Source organism: Podarcis liolepis, assembly GCF_965112155.1.
Source record: "Podarcis liolepis genome assembly, chromosome: 1".
NCBI classification, from domain to species: domain Eukaryota; kingdom Metazoa; phylum Chordata; class Lepidosauria; order Squamata; family Lacertidae; genus Podarcis; species Podarcis liolepis.
In genome coordinates this window covers 34,280,195-34,294,907 of record NC_139554.1, presented here as the reverse complement: position 1 = coordinate 34,294,907, position 14,713 = coordinate 34,280,195, and the positions used below count along the sequence as shown (strand labels likewise).

The following is a 14,713-nucleotide window of genomic DNA, read 5'->3' as shown; positions in this document are numbered from 1 at the left end:
GAGTTGGGGTTTCTTTGTGACTTTGCACTGGACTTCAGAAGTAAGCTGCTTGTAAGGGAAGTATTGCCAGTGTTAACTTTAGAGTGTATTGAAGTGTTCCTGGATGGCTTTTCTTGATTCAAATATTTACTTTGGACAAAGATTGCTCAATGGAGAGAGTCTGTTTGGAACCGAATCTCTACTATTTTTCCAGTTCTGTGTAACAGATCCAAGAACTTTCCAAAATGTCAAGAGCAATGTCACCTAGAAACGTTGATGTGTCTCTTTCACTTTGGCATTCTTTTGGAGGTAACTACTTTTCCAGTTGATATTTCATGCTACCTTTTCCAGAGCTTTTCTCACTGGCATCTTAAGGCCCCAAACCAATTATAGACAAAGATCTAATAATGCCTGTGTGCCTCTTGAAGCTGTTTTTTCTGTCAGAGGCGGCTCCAGTTTTCTGCACCAACTGGTTAAAATGGTGGGAGGCTTCCAGTAGGTGGGGGTTGGGGCACAGCAAACGTGTGGCACTCGAGGGCCTGCACCAGTTAAGCTCTACATAATAAAAGTGCTGATCAACAGGTTTTTAAGTCAATTAACAAGCCTCATTACTATATTCAGTTAATTTGAAGCACAATCTCAGGGCCTAACTACCCAGCTAATTATTCTAATACCTGGATAGATGTTGTCTATCAACGCCCTGCCTTAGATACAGAGATTCACACATGAGCAAGCACCACTTTTAGCTTGGTGGTCCTGCTGGTTTCCTCCAAGTCCCCCGACTTGCTGTAGCCATCTGTGCCTCATTCCATATCTTTTCAGAGGATCCATCAATCCTTAGAAGTGGGTTTTAGACTGCATAGGGGTCTGCTGTATAGGAGGAGGTCAATAAAGCCCCACGATCTCTAAATTAGCACATTTTCAGATTTTTAAAATAAAAAGCTAAGTGATTTTATGTCACTTTTTCCATGGACTATGCTGCATAACCTACTAATTTGTCACACTTGTGGCTGTTCCGTTGTGGTTTAAGTAGGATTCATACAAAAACAAATGTTATGCCCAAAGGGTGACAGGGAAAAAAAGAGGTTTAGTTAGCACAATTAATCAAGTCTCAATAAATATTTCCAGAGTTAGCTGATTGATAGTCAAAGGGGGAGGGGGAATCAAACATTAAGTTTTCAGCATATATCCCACATTTCCCCACCTTTAAATCTTAGCTTTTACCTTGATGCAAATGTTTAGCAAAGACTATTGCAGGAGCACATCTGTAGTGATCAACTGGTGAAGCAGAAACTACCAAACCTATTGTGAATCGAACTACTTTTGCTACTATGTGGGAGGGGGTTGTGGTGGAAACAGTTGCTATAAGAACTACAGAAGATTAACACTACATACAGTACTTTGTGGTATGAATACAGAAAATATTTTGTGACAGTAGGATTCGCATACCTAAATACATTTAGCCTTAGTGTGTGGAAAATTAGGTAAGTTCTGTTCTAAGCTGGTTAGGGGCTAATTTTTCTGTCTTCTTTCATCTTTGCTAACGAATCCACAAAATTAAGCAAGAAGCCACAATCCTACTGAAGAGTTGGCATCTGCAATCCTCCAACCGCTGGGCTCACTGGAAGTCAAACCTTTACATTTTGTGCAGAAAAACTACATGTGTAAAGCAAATTTGTGTTAGTACACATGTACCCCAACTTGCCTACAATGAGTTCAAGGTGTAGTATACATACTTCTCCCCCTCATTTTGTCCTCATGACAACCCTGTGAGGCACATGAGACTGAGAAACAGTGACTAGCCCAAGGTGAGCTTCATGGCTAAATTGAATGACTTTGAAGAAAGATAAAGAGTTGAAGCTCAGTAGGAGAGCAGAGGTTTTTCATGCAAAAAGGTCCAAGGCTCAATCTTGTGTCTCTAGGAAGGGCTGCAAAATACTCCTGCCTGAAATTATGGACACCCACTGTTAGTGTAGAAAATACTGAATAAAATTGTTCAGTGATTTGAGTTAGTAGAAGGCTGCTTTTTCTGTCTCAATCCTGTTTAGCAACTGTTGCATTAAAACTGCCATTTCATGTACCTAATGAAATAGCCTATTTTCCCAGAAAGCTACTTTATAATACAGGCACCACCACGCTGTTTACGTGGGGGTTACGATCGGAGACACCACACTCATCAGTGAAATCGCTTATAATTGAGTCCCATTGGGAAAAGCCTGCAAACACCCCATTCTGCCCCACCCCACCCCTATTCCGTCCTTTTAATGGTGCACAAAACTTTCCTTAGCCCCATAAGAATCTATTCTGCTATTCTTTGCTTCTGCCCACAGCCACACCACCCACTTTTTCCATATTGAAAGATGTCTGAAGGATGATGAGGCATATCTTACACAAATAATTTATACAGTGGTACCTCGCAAGACGAATGCCTCGCAAGACAAAAAACTCGCTAGACGAAAGGGTTTTTTGTTTTTTGAGCTGCTTCGCAAGACGATTTTCCCTATGGGCTTGCTTCGCAAGATGGAAACGTCTTGCAAGTTTGTTTCCTTTTTCTTAACACCGTTAATACAGTTGCGACTTGACTTCGAGGAGCCACTTCGTGTGGTAGCCTTTTTTGAGGTTTTTAAAGACTTTGGTGATTTTTGAAGCTTTTCCAAAACTTTCCCGACACTGTGCTTCGCAAGACGAAAAAAATCGCAAGACAAAACTCGCGGAACGAATTAATTTCGTCTTGCGAGGCACCACTGTATTTATTTTTTACTACTATGTACCGTAATTCCTTCCCTCCTCCCAGAGAACTCTGAGCTATTTAGCTTACTGAAGTGCTGAACATTCTATATCATTACATTTATATGCCACTTTTCCCTCTAAGGAGCTCAGCCTGATTCTCTCTTCCCCATTTTCTCCTCACATCAACTCTGAGGTAGATTCAGGTAGGTAGCCATGTTGGTCTGACACAGTCGAAATTAAAGAATTGCCCAGTAGCACCTTAGAGACCAACTAGGTTTGTTCTGAGCATAAACTTTCATGTGCATGCACACTTCTTCAGATCTGGAGAAGTGTGCATGCACATAAAAGCTTATACCCAGAACAAACTTAGTTGGTCTCTAAGGTGCTACTGGACACTTTTTTGATGTCTGAACTAGGTTTGACTGAGAGACAGCGTCTGGCCCAAGTTCACTTAGTGAGTGTCATAGCTGAGGACTCGAAGCCTGGTCTCCCAAGGTCATAGTCCCAGCGCTCCAGCCATCGTGCGACACTTGGCTTTCCACACCTACCCAACATTTCCCTTTAAGATCCCTAACCTTGGTTCCCCGAACTACCAACTCCACAGTATCCTTGGAATGCATGCGACTGTCCAAAAATCATAGAATTGTAATTCCCTATAATTCTTTTGGGAATTATAGGGACCGGACTACCTAAATTGTTTAGAAATTTGTTTATGTATGCGACTACGGCAGCAAAAATACTACTTGTCCCAAAATGGAAAGAAGCAGAAGTCTCAGCAAAGTAGGAATGGATACAAAAACTTACGGAATATGCAGAAATGGCGAAACTTACCGGAAGAACAAGAAATCAAGATAACAAGCTTTTTTTAAAAAATAAAATAATTTAAATTGTTTATTGAATACTTATAGATAAATTGCAAACAGATAAAAACATTGGCAGGATTATTGTAATAACCTGTAGTTTCATAAGAGTATATATTTAAAATAGATAATTAAATGAGCAAATTAAATGAATTTGGGTATGCAGACGGTATTAAAAAATAATTTTAAGGAACTGCATAAAGAGGGGTAAGGAAGTCAAACTTTGAAATGTTAAAATGATTGTAAAATTAATGAATGTATAAATTTGAAAAGTATAAATAAAAACTTTATTAAAAAAAATCATAGAATTGTAGAGTTGCCAGGTATCATGGGGTGGGGTGGCCATATGCCTGGGCGGAAAGCACTTAAATGTCTGGGAAAATCAGGAAGTATGGCAACCCATGTCAGAAGCATATATTCTGGCGAATTTCCTTAAAAATAACTCATTTTTAAAATTTTATTTTTAGATTTAGCTCAACAACTTTGTTGCGTCCAGATTTTCATTTTTTGAAGTATGGCAACCCTACGGGGTGTGGTGGTGTTTCATCTAGTCCAATCCCCTTGCAATGCAGAAACTGCAACTTAAAAAATCCATGATATGACCATCCAACCTGTCAAGCAAATAGTCTATATAGCTGTGATGGCCAAATGTGGTCCTCCAGCTGTTTTGGGAACTACAATTCCCATCATCCCTGACCACTGGTTCTGTTAGCTAAGTATGATGGGAGTTGTAGTCCAAAAACAGCTGGAGGGACACCGGTGAAGCTGTGGCCCTCCAGAAGCTGCTGAACTCCAACTCCCCTCAGCTCCAGCCTGGAGTCAACAGCAATGGATGATGGGAGTTGGAGTCCAGCAAGCAGAGTCCATGCTGGAGATGGATAAAGATTTGTTTTTGTTTCCCGTAGCTCCACAAACTATTGACGCCCGACAACAGATGGCACTTTGGCTACCTCGTCCTTGAGCCCTAACTCGCCACTAACCGAAGAACCGTGGAGAGTGTGTGTGCGTGCGGGGGGACACACACCTGCCCGCTGGCAGTGGCAGACAGAAGCTACCTAGGCCGCCGCATCTGCCGCCGCCTTTGGCCCCTCTGCCGCTAGAGGGCCCCCGCGAGCGGGCTCTTCCTGGTCTCCTAGCAACCGGCGAGCCGGGGCGGGGTCGGCCTTTCTATGAGCTCACTTCCCAGGGCCTCCGCCCGGGAGGAGGAGGAGGAGGGTTCGGCCTGGCGCGAGCCCCGCTGCTGCCAGTCTCCCTCCGGCTGGGCTGAGGGCGGTGGGAGTATGGAGCAGGGGCTGTCCGCCATCACTCTGTATTGCGCCCCAGCCGCCGTCGCTGTCACCGCCTTCGCCATGGAGCAAGAGCAGGTGAGTCTCTTTCCCCGCCACTCCGTCTAGGGAGCCTCTTCGGCGGCGGCGGGGGAAGCCGCTCACCTGACCCAGCCTCCTCCATGACACCTTCAGCCCGTCGCTCGCCATGCCTGGGTCTCCGCCCTGTCTGAGGGGAGAAGAAGGGGCAGCCCTGCCCTCCTTTGCCTGGCGCAACGGGGTGTGTGCTGCGCCCTTCCTCGCTGCAACCTTTGCCTTCCTCACAAACGGGGTCTGCTGAAGGGAGCCTTGGGCGTCTTGTCTTATATTCGAGGTCGCTGCCGGGGTGCAAAGCGTTTAAACGCGGCTCGTCCATAGCTCCTTGGAAACCACCTACCATTTCCCTCAAGGTGCAACTCGCGCATGCTTTATTTGCAGCCACAACCCGGCCTGTGGGCGCTGTGCTTTCCCCCCAAAATTATTTGTATGCTGCTGCTGCCACCTCCTCCCCATCCCCGTGCCAATCGCGCTTCTTTTTTGTAGTCCTGTGTTTCCTGGTGGTGGTGATGCTGGGTGTGGTTAGGACCCGGTTCAGTATCGGCCGAGCCTTGGAAAGTGCAGCCCAAGAGGGGGTTTGTGGAGTTGCTTAAAGACGGTCGTTCAGATGGCCTACAGTTTTATAGCAGCATCGCTTGCAGGGAATGCTATCCAGTCTCGGGGTACCTGTGGGCTGGAGGTGTTGCCCATCTTTTCAGAAGAAGCTGGTTACGGGCAAAACCAAAAACGGTTCTCAGCAGTTCTCAAAAAGCAGATTTTTTAAATAATAAAAAAGCAGTGTCACATCTGAACACTTTAGGAGTGAACATGGTTCTGTCTTTTAAGCACCAGAACATTTTCATTTCATGATAACAGGATTGTGCTAATTCCCACGTAGAACAGCTAGGCTTATTTTACTGGTGAAAACACGATCTGAAAAGAAGTTTGTAGTGAAGCCGGTTAAACAGTTCATCCTTAACTTTTCACAAATCCAGGACTAATCCATTCTGTTTTATAGGGCTTCAAGATCCAGGATTTTTAGTATTTATAATGTCATCATTTGCATTTAATAAATCAACTAGTAGCCTGTTTTTCACATACATATGAATAAATTCACAAATACCATTTATTCATCAAATTATTATGTTCACCATCTACCATACCTTCTGCCTTGATACGCTTTTGTAGTTCACACATATATCAGGTGTTCTGATTTCTTCAAGCTCCTCCTGTAAGCAGATACCTGTTACAAATCAGCCTGTTTAATATTACATGGACAGGCTTTGACTTTCACCTGTGAAAACTTGGCAAAAGCTGTGACACAGTAGCCTTACATGTAAAGGATGGTCTTTACAAAGAAGTACCTTAGGAGGTTAAAGAGTTCATAAAGCTTTTGTTGTTTGTATACTTTTGGCTACAAAAACTCTGATGGATATTTAATAATATTAATGCTTGAGTGGCAACTGTAACGAAGGGACGCTCAATGTTAAATACAAATAAAGGGGAAATTTTAAACTGGCCTGATATATTTTGTTTACATTCTTTTGCAATAGGAGCAAAGAGGCATTGATCTAATATTTACTGAAACAATTTTATTTCAGCAGACTGGCTTTCTGGATCTTACTGGTCCTAGTCCAATCTCTGCTCAGTCAGGGATTGCTTGGGTAGCCTTAAGCAAATTTATTGTGTCACATTCTCACTTACTAGCTGCAAATTCAAAATAAGAATGATTTCCCTCCCAGATGTATTGTAGGGATAGATGAAAATACTCTGAAAACAAAGTGATCAGGAAATAATGGTTATTTTATATAGGCATTTAACAACATGTGGCAGTGTTTATTTATATTTATTTATGAAGCTCCTTCACATGTGTCTCAAGGCAATTTGCAAGCATTCCATAAAATTCATTTAAAATAAGACCTTCCTCTGCCCCCAAATATAATTGTAAAACTTATGGAAGATTATTTTTTGGGGTCTGCAAAGAAGTTGAACTTTCTGTAGAGCCGTTTAATAATAATAATAATAATAATAATAATAATAATAATAATAATAATAATAATAATAGTTTATTACTTATACCCCGTCCATCTGGCTGGGTTTCCCCAGCCACTCTGGGTGGCTCCCAACCATATTAAAAACACGATAAAACATCATTAAAACTTCCCTAAAAAGGGCTGCCTTCTATCCTTCCCTTATCATGTGGGCATTTTTGCAACTGACAAGTTGCCCTCTTGTTTCAGTTGCATGCAAATGGTGATAGAGGCTTTGAGAATGTGGAACTTGGAGTCATTGGAAAAAAGAAGAAAATTCCAAGAAGGGTCATCCACTTTGCAAGTGGAGAAACCATGGAAGAATACAGCACAGATGAAGAGGAGGATGAGCAGCAGGAGAAAAAAGACCTCTTGCCTTCTGTTGATCCAGTAGGTTTGTTTCTGAAATTTGTTTGTTTTTCATGATGCATTATCTTACCCAAATGGAGTAATAAAATTCTGTTAACTTATTTATCCTGTTCTGATAAATCTCTTTCCATACGAAGAGGACTATTTAATTGTCATAATGTGGTGTCTTTTAAAAAATATACGCAGCAATCATTTTGTGTGGGATTTCCATTCCTAGCCCCCACGTGTTGGTGGAGCGTGCATAAGCTTGTCCCGGCTGTTCTGCGCCTGTTCTGCCCCACCCCTGTTCTGCCCTCTACTGGGTGCAAAAGGACCTGTGTGTTGGCAGTTGCGCGTCAATTGGATGCATGCAAAATGGTCTGTACACAGTTTCAGATCTCTGTCAGTGGTGGACCTTGGGGCCTCAAATTTCAGCAATGCCCTGTGCGATGCCAAGATTTGGCGCCCCTGCCTCTTACACTACATTCTAAATAATAGCTGCAGTGTTGTTGTCCCCCGTCCCCCGCTTTGTGCCCAGTGAGACTGAATTGGTCACAGTCCCTAAATCTGCCTGTCTCAGTTGGCCAATGAACTTACAATATGGCGTTAGACAACATGAATTATTTCAGCCACAACCCTCCACCACACCCACATCTGAAAGGGAATGAATAAGGGAATGAATCTGACCTTCTTTGCACAGTTCGTACCTTGGATCCTGAACGCCTTGGTACTCGGATGTTTGGCTCCCGAACACCACAAACCTGGAAGTTTGCGAAAGTTCTTTGGAACCCTAAGGTCTGACGGGGCTTCCACAGCCAATCGGAAGCCACGCTTTGGTTTCTGAACGTTTTGGAAGTCGAATAGACTTCCAGAATGGATTCCGTTCGACTTCCAAGGTACGATTGTACTGAGATAATGGCTTGGATGCAGAGTAGCACAAATGAAACTCTGCTTGTATAATGGAGTTTTCCCTCCCTCCCTCCTCCATATACCAAAAAGCAGTTCCTTAGTGTTGGGAACATTCTTGAAAAGTGAAGAATGGGCATTGGAGAGACTGCAGCGGGAGAGATGAGTTAATAAAAATTGGGTAGAAGCAAGTGGAAACTCAGAATGGAAGCCAATACTTTGAACATTTGAGTGTGCTGTAGAAGTGTATGTGCTTATTTAAACAAGACAAACTCAGGTTTCTGTTTGTATCCTGAGGGGTGTTAAGTGTTCTGTTTGGTATGTCAGTTTTGTTTAACCAACCCTCTTTCCTGAATTTGTGGTGATGATGGATGGTTGAGACAGGGGTAGGTGGCTGCCCAATGTTGTGAACTGCAACTCCCATCAACCTCCTGGTGCTGATAGAAGTTGGAGTTCAACAGCATCTGGAGGGCCACAGGTTCCTTGTGCTAGTAGTTATTCCACAAAAGCATACAAAAAAAATGCCTTCTGTGCATTTCAGAGAATACATGTGCAGAATAAAGGATGCTTTTGTATTGGCCTAAATATACTATGTTGTATATTCAACACAGTGCCATCATATCCTGTTTGGTTTTGTTTGGCCCTCCCAGAGCTGAATTTTTTATACAGACAGACACTAAAATGTTCAACTGCTTCTGTAAGGATTCTTGAATATTGCAATATATTTAGGGGCAAAGTGCTGTTTGAAATAAACATGCAACTAGGTCAACATCATCAGTACAATTCAGGTTTGTTCCTTTGTGTTTATTCAGTTTCTAGAAGGAAATATTTTACTGAATGCGATGAATTTTACATCAGACATGCCCTATTACCAGGCCAAGATCTGGCATCCTGAATAGCAATTCTGTCTCTGAACAGAGAGAGGTACTATTGACTTGCATTGTGTTGCAAAGAAGGCAGAGAGAGAAAGATGCTGGAGTGCAGAATGCAACTGTGTCCAAAGCATAGTGGAATAGAATCTGCGAAAAACAATCTCTCCTTTTTACAGCTTCATAGTACACTTCATAAGCCTTCTTTGTGTGACATTTTATTATACAAATTTAAAATGAAATGACTGTAGAACCATCTTCTGCTGCATAACTTGCTTTCATTATAGTATTATTTGATAGGCTAAATGTTTGTTTTTATTTATTTATTTGTATACTGCCCTTCATTCTAGAGTTGCAGAGCAATATACAAAATAAAGCAACAGTAAATTAAAATCACAAATACATCAATACACAGTAGAAGACATTAATTTAAAACAGAACACTTGAAGCTTGGCACTAAAAACCAGCAAATGTTAGGACAAATAAATAGGTCTTCAACAAGTGCCGAAACATCATATTGTGGTACAGCTGAGAAAGGATTGCTGTCACCTGTGGCATATTGTGTGAGCCCCAGCAATATAAATGAGGCAGAGAAAAAGAATATCCCCAGCTGAGCTCTGGTGCCTTGGCAAAAATGCTGTAGGATTTCTATACAGACAAATGGTCTGTTTTCTGACAGTGCCATGTTGATAGCTTATTATTTCAGCTGTGGTATAAAAGGGTACATTTACAAAGACTAGCATCCGCTCATTCAATTTGCCTTGGTGAACTGACATATTAGGACTTTTAATGGAAACACAGCATCCTTAAAAAATGGAACTTGGCTGGTGTTGGCTTCTTTACGAATAAACGCAGAACCTAAAATAAAATGGTTTACTTCTGGTCTGAAACCGTAGCTTTAATAATACAGACTTATTTCAAAGCCTGCACTTATAAATCAGAAGTACGTATTCACCTACCCCTGTTTATGACTTAATGCAACTATTAAATTTTATATGACTTTCAGGCACAAAAATCTACATAGGTAGCTAAAAAGAATAATAGCAAATGAATCTATGTTGAAGTTCATAACATGGGAGTGGGTTGGGAGTTTTCAGCCGGTGAACTGTTGTTCCACCAGAATGGGCCAGAGAATACAAATGTGCATTTTTCTTCCTTCAGAGATACCTTGGTTTTTGCAAATGAGCATTGAGTACATTGAATAATAAGTCTGTTAACATTTGTTCATGCCTTTTTCTGTAGACCCCACATAAGTACCAGTTTGCTTCTAAGGGTCTTGAGTATTTACAATTGCTATAAGAAGTAGTTGGAGCTTCCACTCACACATTAGGATTTTCCCTTTCCTGAAAAGCCCTGCCAGAAAGCTTTTGGGAGGGGGACCCTTGGACAGCCTTCCTGTAGGGTAAATAGTTGCAGTTGCAAAATAAATTCAGAAAGCCCGTATGAAAGCGCTTGGGCATGCTTGCAGGGCTCTTAAGATTCTGAGCCCATCATTTAAGGACTTGATCAATACCCAGAATCGATTAAAGTGTTTGTATTTAATTATCAGTTTCTTCAGGTAAGGTTTGAACTAGCCAATCTTTGTGTCAATATAGCTTTAGTTTTGAAACATACTAAGAAGAAAAGGTTTATGTTTTACGCTGCATTTTTATTTACAACAGGATAACTATAGCTTTACTTCCTTGCATTGTTAATGCATGTCAAATATCTATCAAGATTCCATTTCTGTAAACTTTCTGGTGTGGCAAATTCTGCATTTGCAATGGCAAATTGGCTCCTAAATGCTATTGCCATCTTATGTATTGTATCTGCAGAATTGGGGAGGTGAGAGCATAGCAGATGCTTTGCATGCAGAAGATTCCAGGTTCAGTTCCTAGCATGTGCAGGTTGTTGGCATCCATCTGTTTCGGGGGACAATGGAAGAGTGTGCCATTGGGGGGGTGAGGTCAAACCGTTGGAGAATTAGAGTGCCTGCTGTGGCTAGAGAAACCGATATGGGAAAGAAATGTTTTTCTGCAGGTGGGGCAAATGAAGGTATCTGGTTTTGCTGCTACACATGCACCACTGTGTTTCCATCAGACAATATTGGGATAGAGGGACAAATTATCTGACTTGGTTTAATGAAGCTTTCCATGTTTCTACATTTATGCATATATTCAGAAGCACAGGATATAAGTACAGTGGTACCTCGGGTTAAGTACTTAATTTGTTCTGAGGTCCGTTCTTAACCTGAAACTGTTCTTAACTTGAAGCATGACTTTAGCTAATGGGGCCTCCTGCTGCTGCTGCGCCGCCGGAGCACGATTTCTGTTCTCATCTTGAAGCAAAGTTCTTAACCCGAGGTACTATTTCTGGGTTAGCGGAGTCTGTAACCTGAAGGTAACCCGAGGTACCACTGTAATATGATTTTCTATCTGATTGGAAGAGCTATAATTTCTACATGTGAACATTGGGAAAAGAAGGCATTGTGTCTTGTTGCCAAGCAAATATATTCAGGGTGGGTATTCTACCATTAGGTGCTACTACAAAAAAGGCCCTGTTCTTGGCAGTTTAGCAACCGAAATTCATATCCGTGATATACAATTTAAAACAAAGGAAGGTATGCTGAAGAGATGAGGGCAGTGTGTTTTCAGGTCAATTTTCTTGCTTCTCCCCCCTTCCATTGGTGGTGCTGCTCTTGTTATACCCAAGTCAAGCAATAAAGACATTCAGTGTTACATTCATCAGTAGCCTTAGGCAAGTGGAAGCACTTCTGCTCACGCATGGCTGGACAACTGAATCCCACCAATTCTCCCAACACACTACAGCCCTGAGGGTTGGGAACAGCATGGGAACTGTTGCAGAGGGCTGTACTATGAAGAGGGGTCAATGAAAATTGGATGCCCTGCTTGTACAAGCAGAGTACTTCCACTTGCCTAACACCACCATTGGATATAACTTACGCGAGACACATGAAATAAATTAAAAGTCTTTCAGATGCATAACATAAATGATCTTAACCTTTATTTATTGCAGGCAACACTAACTTGGGGGCCCTATTTGTGGTTTCAGATGCTAAGAGTAGCCACATCAACACTATCAGGTATGTATGTATTCTCTGTCTCTCTCTGTCTACAGAAAACAAAGTAAGTTATAATGAAGTGCCAAGTGGTATGAGACTGAAAGGACAGGCATGAAATGAAGTCATTAAACTGATAGTTAAAGGTAAAGGTACCCCTGACCATTAGGTCCAGTCATGGCCAACTCTGAGGTTGCGGCGCTCATCTCGCTTTATTGGCCAAGGGAGCCAGCGTACAGCTTCCGGGTCATGTGGCCAGCATGACTAAGCCGCTTCTGGCAAACCAGAGCAGCGCACGGAAACACCGTTTACCTTCCCGCCAGAGCGGTACCTATTTATCTACTTGCACTTTGACGTGCTTTCGAACTGCTAGGTTGGCAGGAGCAGGGACCGAGCAACGGGAGCTCACCCCGTCACGGGGATTCGAACCGCCAGCCTTCTGATCGGCAAGTCCTAGGCTCTGTGGTTTAACCCACAGCTCCACCCGCATCCCTTAAAGTGATAGTTACTGATATGCAAAAACCCAAATCATTCCTTAACCTGCAGAAGGAAGTCTAGTGAAGTGAAAGCTCCCATTTACTTGGTTTATCCAGTGTTTTCTTAAAAGTTTAAAAGGAGGTACTGAATACTATTTTTCCTCACAGAAGTATGTCTAGTGCTGCATATTTCAGTGCCTACACTTCACTATAGCCTGGCATGAGTGGGTGGTATATTACTCTGAAAAAATATATTACAGTGAAACCCAGTCTTCATTTTCTACACATGCCGTCTGTTCTGCTTTATAAGTTGATTAAAAGATGCAGCACTAGGGTACAAAATTAGACAACCATTTATTGCAATGAATGTTATGACCTCCTTTCTTCTTGACTGTTCCCCTTGGCTACCCATTTCAGTTTATTCCATCATTTTAAGAAGTCACGGGGGGGGGGGGAGTCTCAGGTGGGAATTGGACAGGTTGGGGGGGTGATATTTTTTTTTTAATATAAAAAGTCACAAGAGAAGTATTGCACACATTGACCCACCAGGTTATTATGTGAAGACGTGTGTGTAATTTGTAGACAGACTTAGGATGATGAAAAGCTTTTAGTAAAAGGGCAAGTTTGTGGTAGTTTCCCCTGCCCTTTTTCAGGTTGTGTGTGTATACCCGCTCATCCAGCATTTGATGCCTGCAAGCTATACATACTCTGAGCTGAACAATTTTGGCTTCTTCACTTGACTGTAGAGCAGATACGTATAAGGAGGAGGCCAGCTCAAGCAGCTCTAGCCCAGTGACCCATTGTGCAGCGACAACACATCTTGCCATCTTTTGTTTTATACATCTAGTTTACCATTGAAACACCTTTGGGCCTGGTGTTTCACTAAAAGGGGAGTTGGAATATCCTTGTTCAGGTACATTTGAAGAATTTAAACATACGGCAATCTTTTTTAGTGGATATTTTCATGAAAAGCCCAAACAACCTTCACTCTGTACGGTTTTAGGTGTAAAGGGTGTAGTCTTTTATTATCTGATCTGGGCTGTCACTTTTTATTTGGTTTCGTTTCCATAGTTTGTGTGGTTCATGTTTTGGCTTGTGCAAGTAGACACAAAAACTAAGGAAGTAGAATAATGGGGGGAAACCCCTTCCTGCTGCTTTGTGAATGTTTCATGTTTTTATACTGTTGTAAACTGCTGTGATATATTTTTATGATACAGTGGTATATAATCATTTCTTTAAATAACTAAATGTAAGATGATGCAGAATGCTAATGGGAAACTGCTCACAAGTTTGCTTGGTAAGGCTGCAACATTCATAAATGTGTTTTATTTATTCAGTGTGTGACTTCCTTGGTGAAAAGATTGCCTCTGTTTTGGGAATCAGTACGCCAAAATACCAGTATGCCATAGATGAATACTACAGAATGAAGAAGGAGGTGTGTGCCTTTTTGTACCCTTTTAACAGTGTAGGAATTACAAACAGATTTACTAAAATGTACTGCATAATAGTCTGGTTTCTTAATATAAAATGGTTTAAAGATGTCATATTTCAGTTCTCTAAAAATCTATCAATGTCAACACATTTTCTTCTGTATTAACTTGTTTTCACTCTCCCCTTTAAGTCCATTTGTCAGGAAATGGGATTTTTTAAATGGGAAACTTAAGAGTACATCCCAGATGCAATCTCTTCAGGAAAACATGCTTGGTTGTATGTACTTTCCAAATAGACTTTAACCTACGTTGGCCTAATATTATACGAAATAGTTTGCTACAATAGAAGGAAGGAATTACGTATATGGTGAGGGGTTTCAATTAAAACTGAGAAACCACTACCATACATCTGTTTTATAAGTCAACTGATATTCTAATTTGTATTAGGTTTTTTTTCCTTTATAAGAGTAAGTTAAGGGTGTTCCCTTTAATTTACATTGTAAGTAGAAGAAATGCTTGTTTGTATTTCAGAAGGTAAATGCTTCAGGAAGTACTGGTTCCTAAAGTTGCAAATCCCAGACACTCAACTTCTGTTCAGAGGCTACTTTGATAGTTTTACTACCATATGCCAGACATGGAAAAATCATTTGATGAGAGGCTTCCATATTTAATGCTGATCTGTAGGAA

The 14,713-nt window shown here is 41.5% G+C and overlaps 1 protein-coding gene across 1 annotated transcript in view; it reads left to right on the top strand.

The window, feature by feature from the left end:
* The first annotated feature begins 4,711 nt into the window (after positions 1–4,711).
* FAM177A1 (family with sequence similarity 177 member A1) overlaps positions 4,712–14,713 on the top strand; it is a 13,051-nt gene continuing 3,049 nt past the window's right edge. The window contains exons 1-4 of the mRNA XM_083510087.1: positions 4,712–4,933; positions 7,150–7,329; positions 12,078–12,144; positions 13,934–14,031. Coding sequence (XP_083366213.1) covers positions 4,739–4,933; positions 7,150–7,329; positions 12,078–12,144; positions 13,934–14,031 — 540 coding nt within the window. The 5' untranslated portion in view covers positions 4,712–4,738. The remainder of the gene's footprint in view (positions 4,934–7,149; positions 7,330–12,077; positions 12,145–13,933; positions 14,032–14,713) is intronic.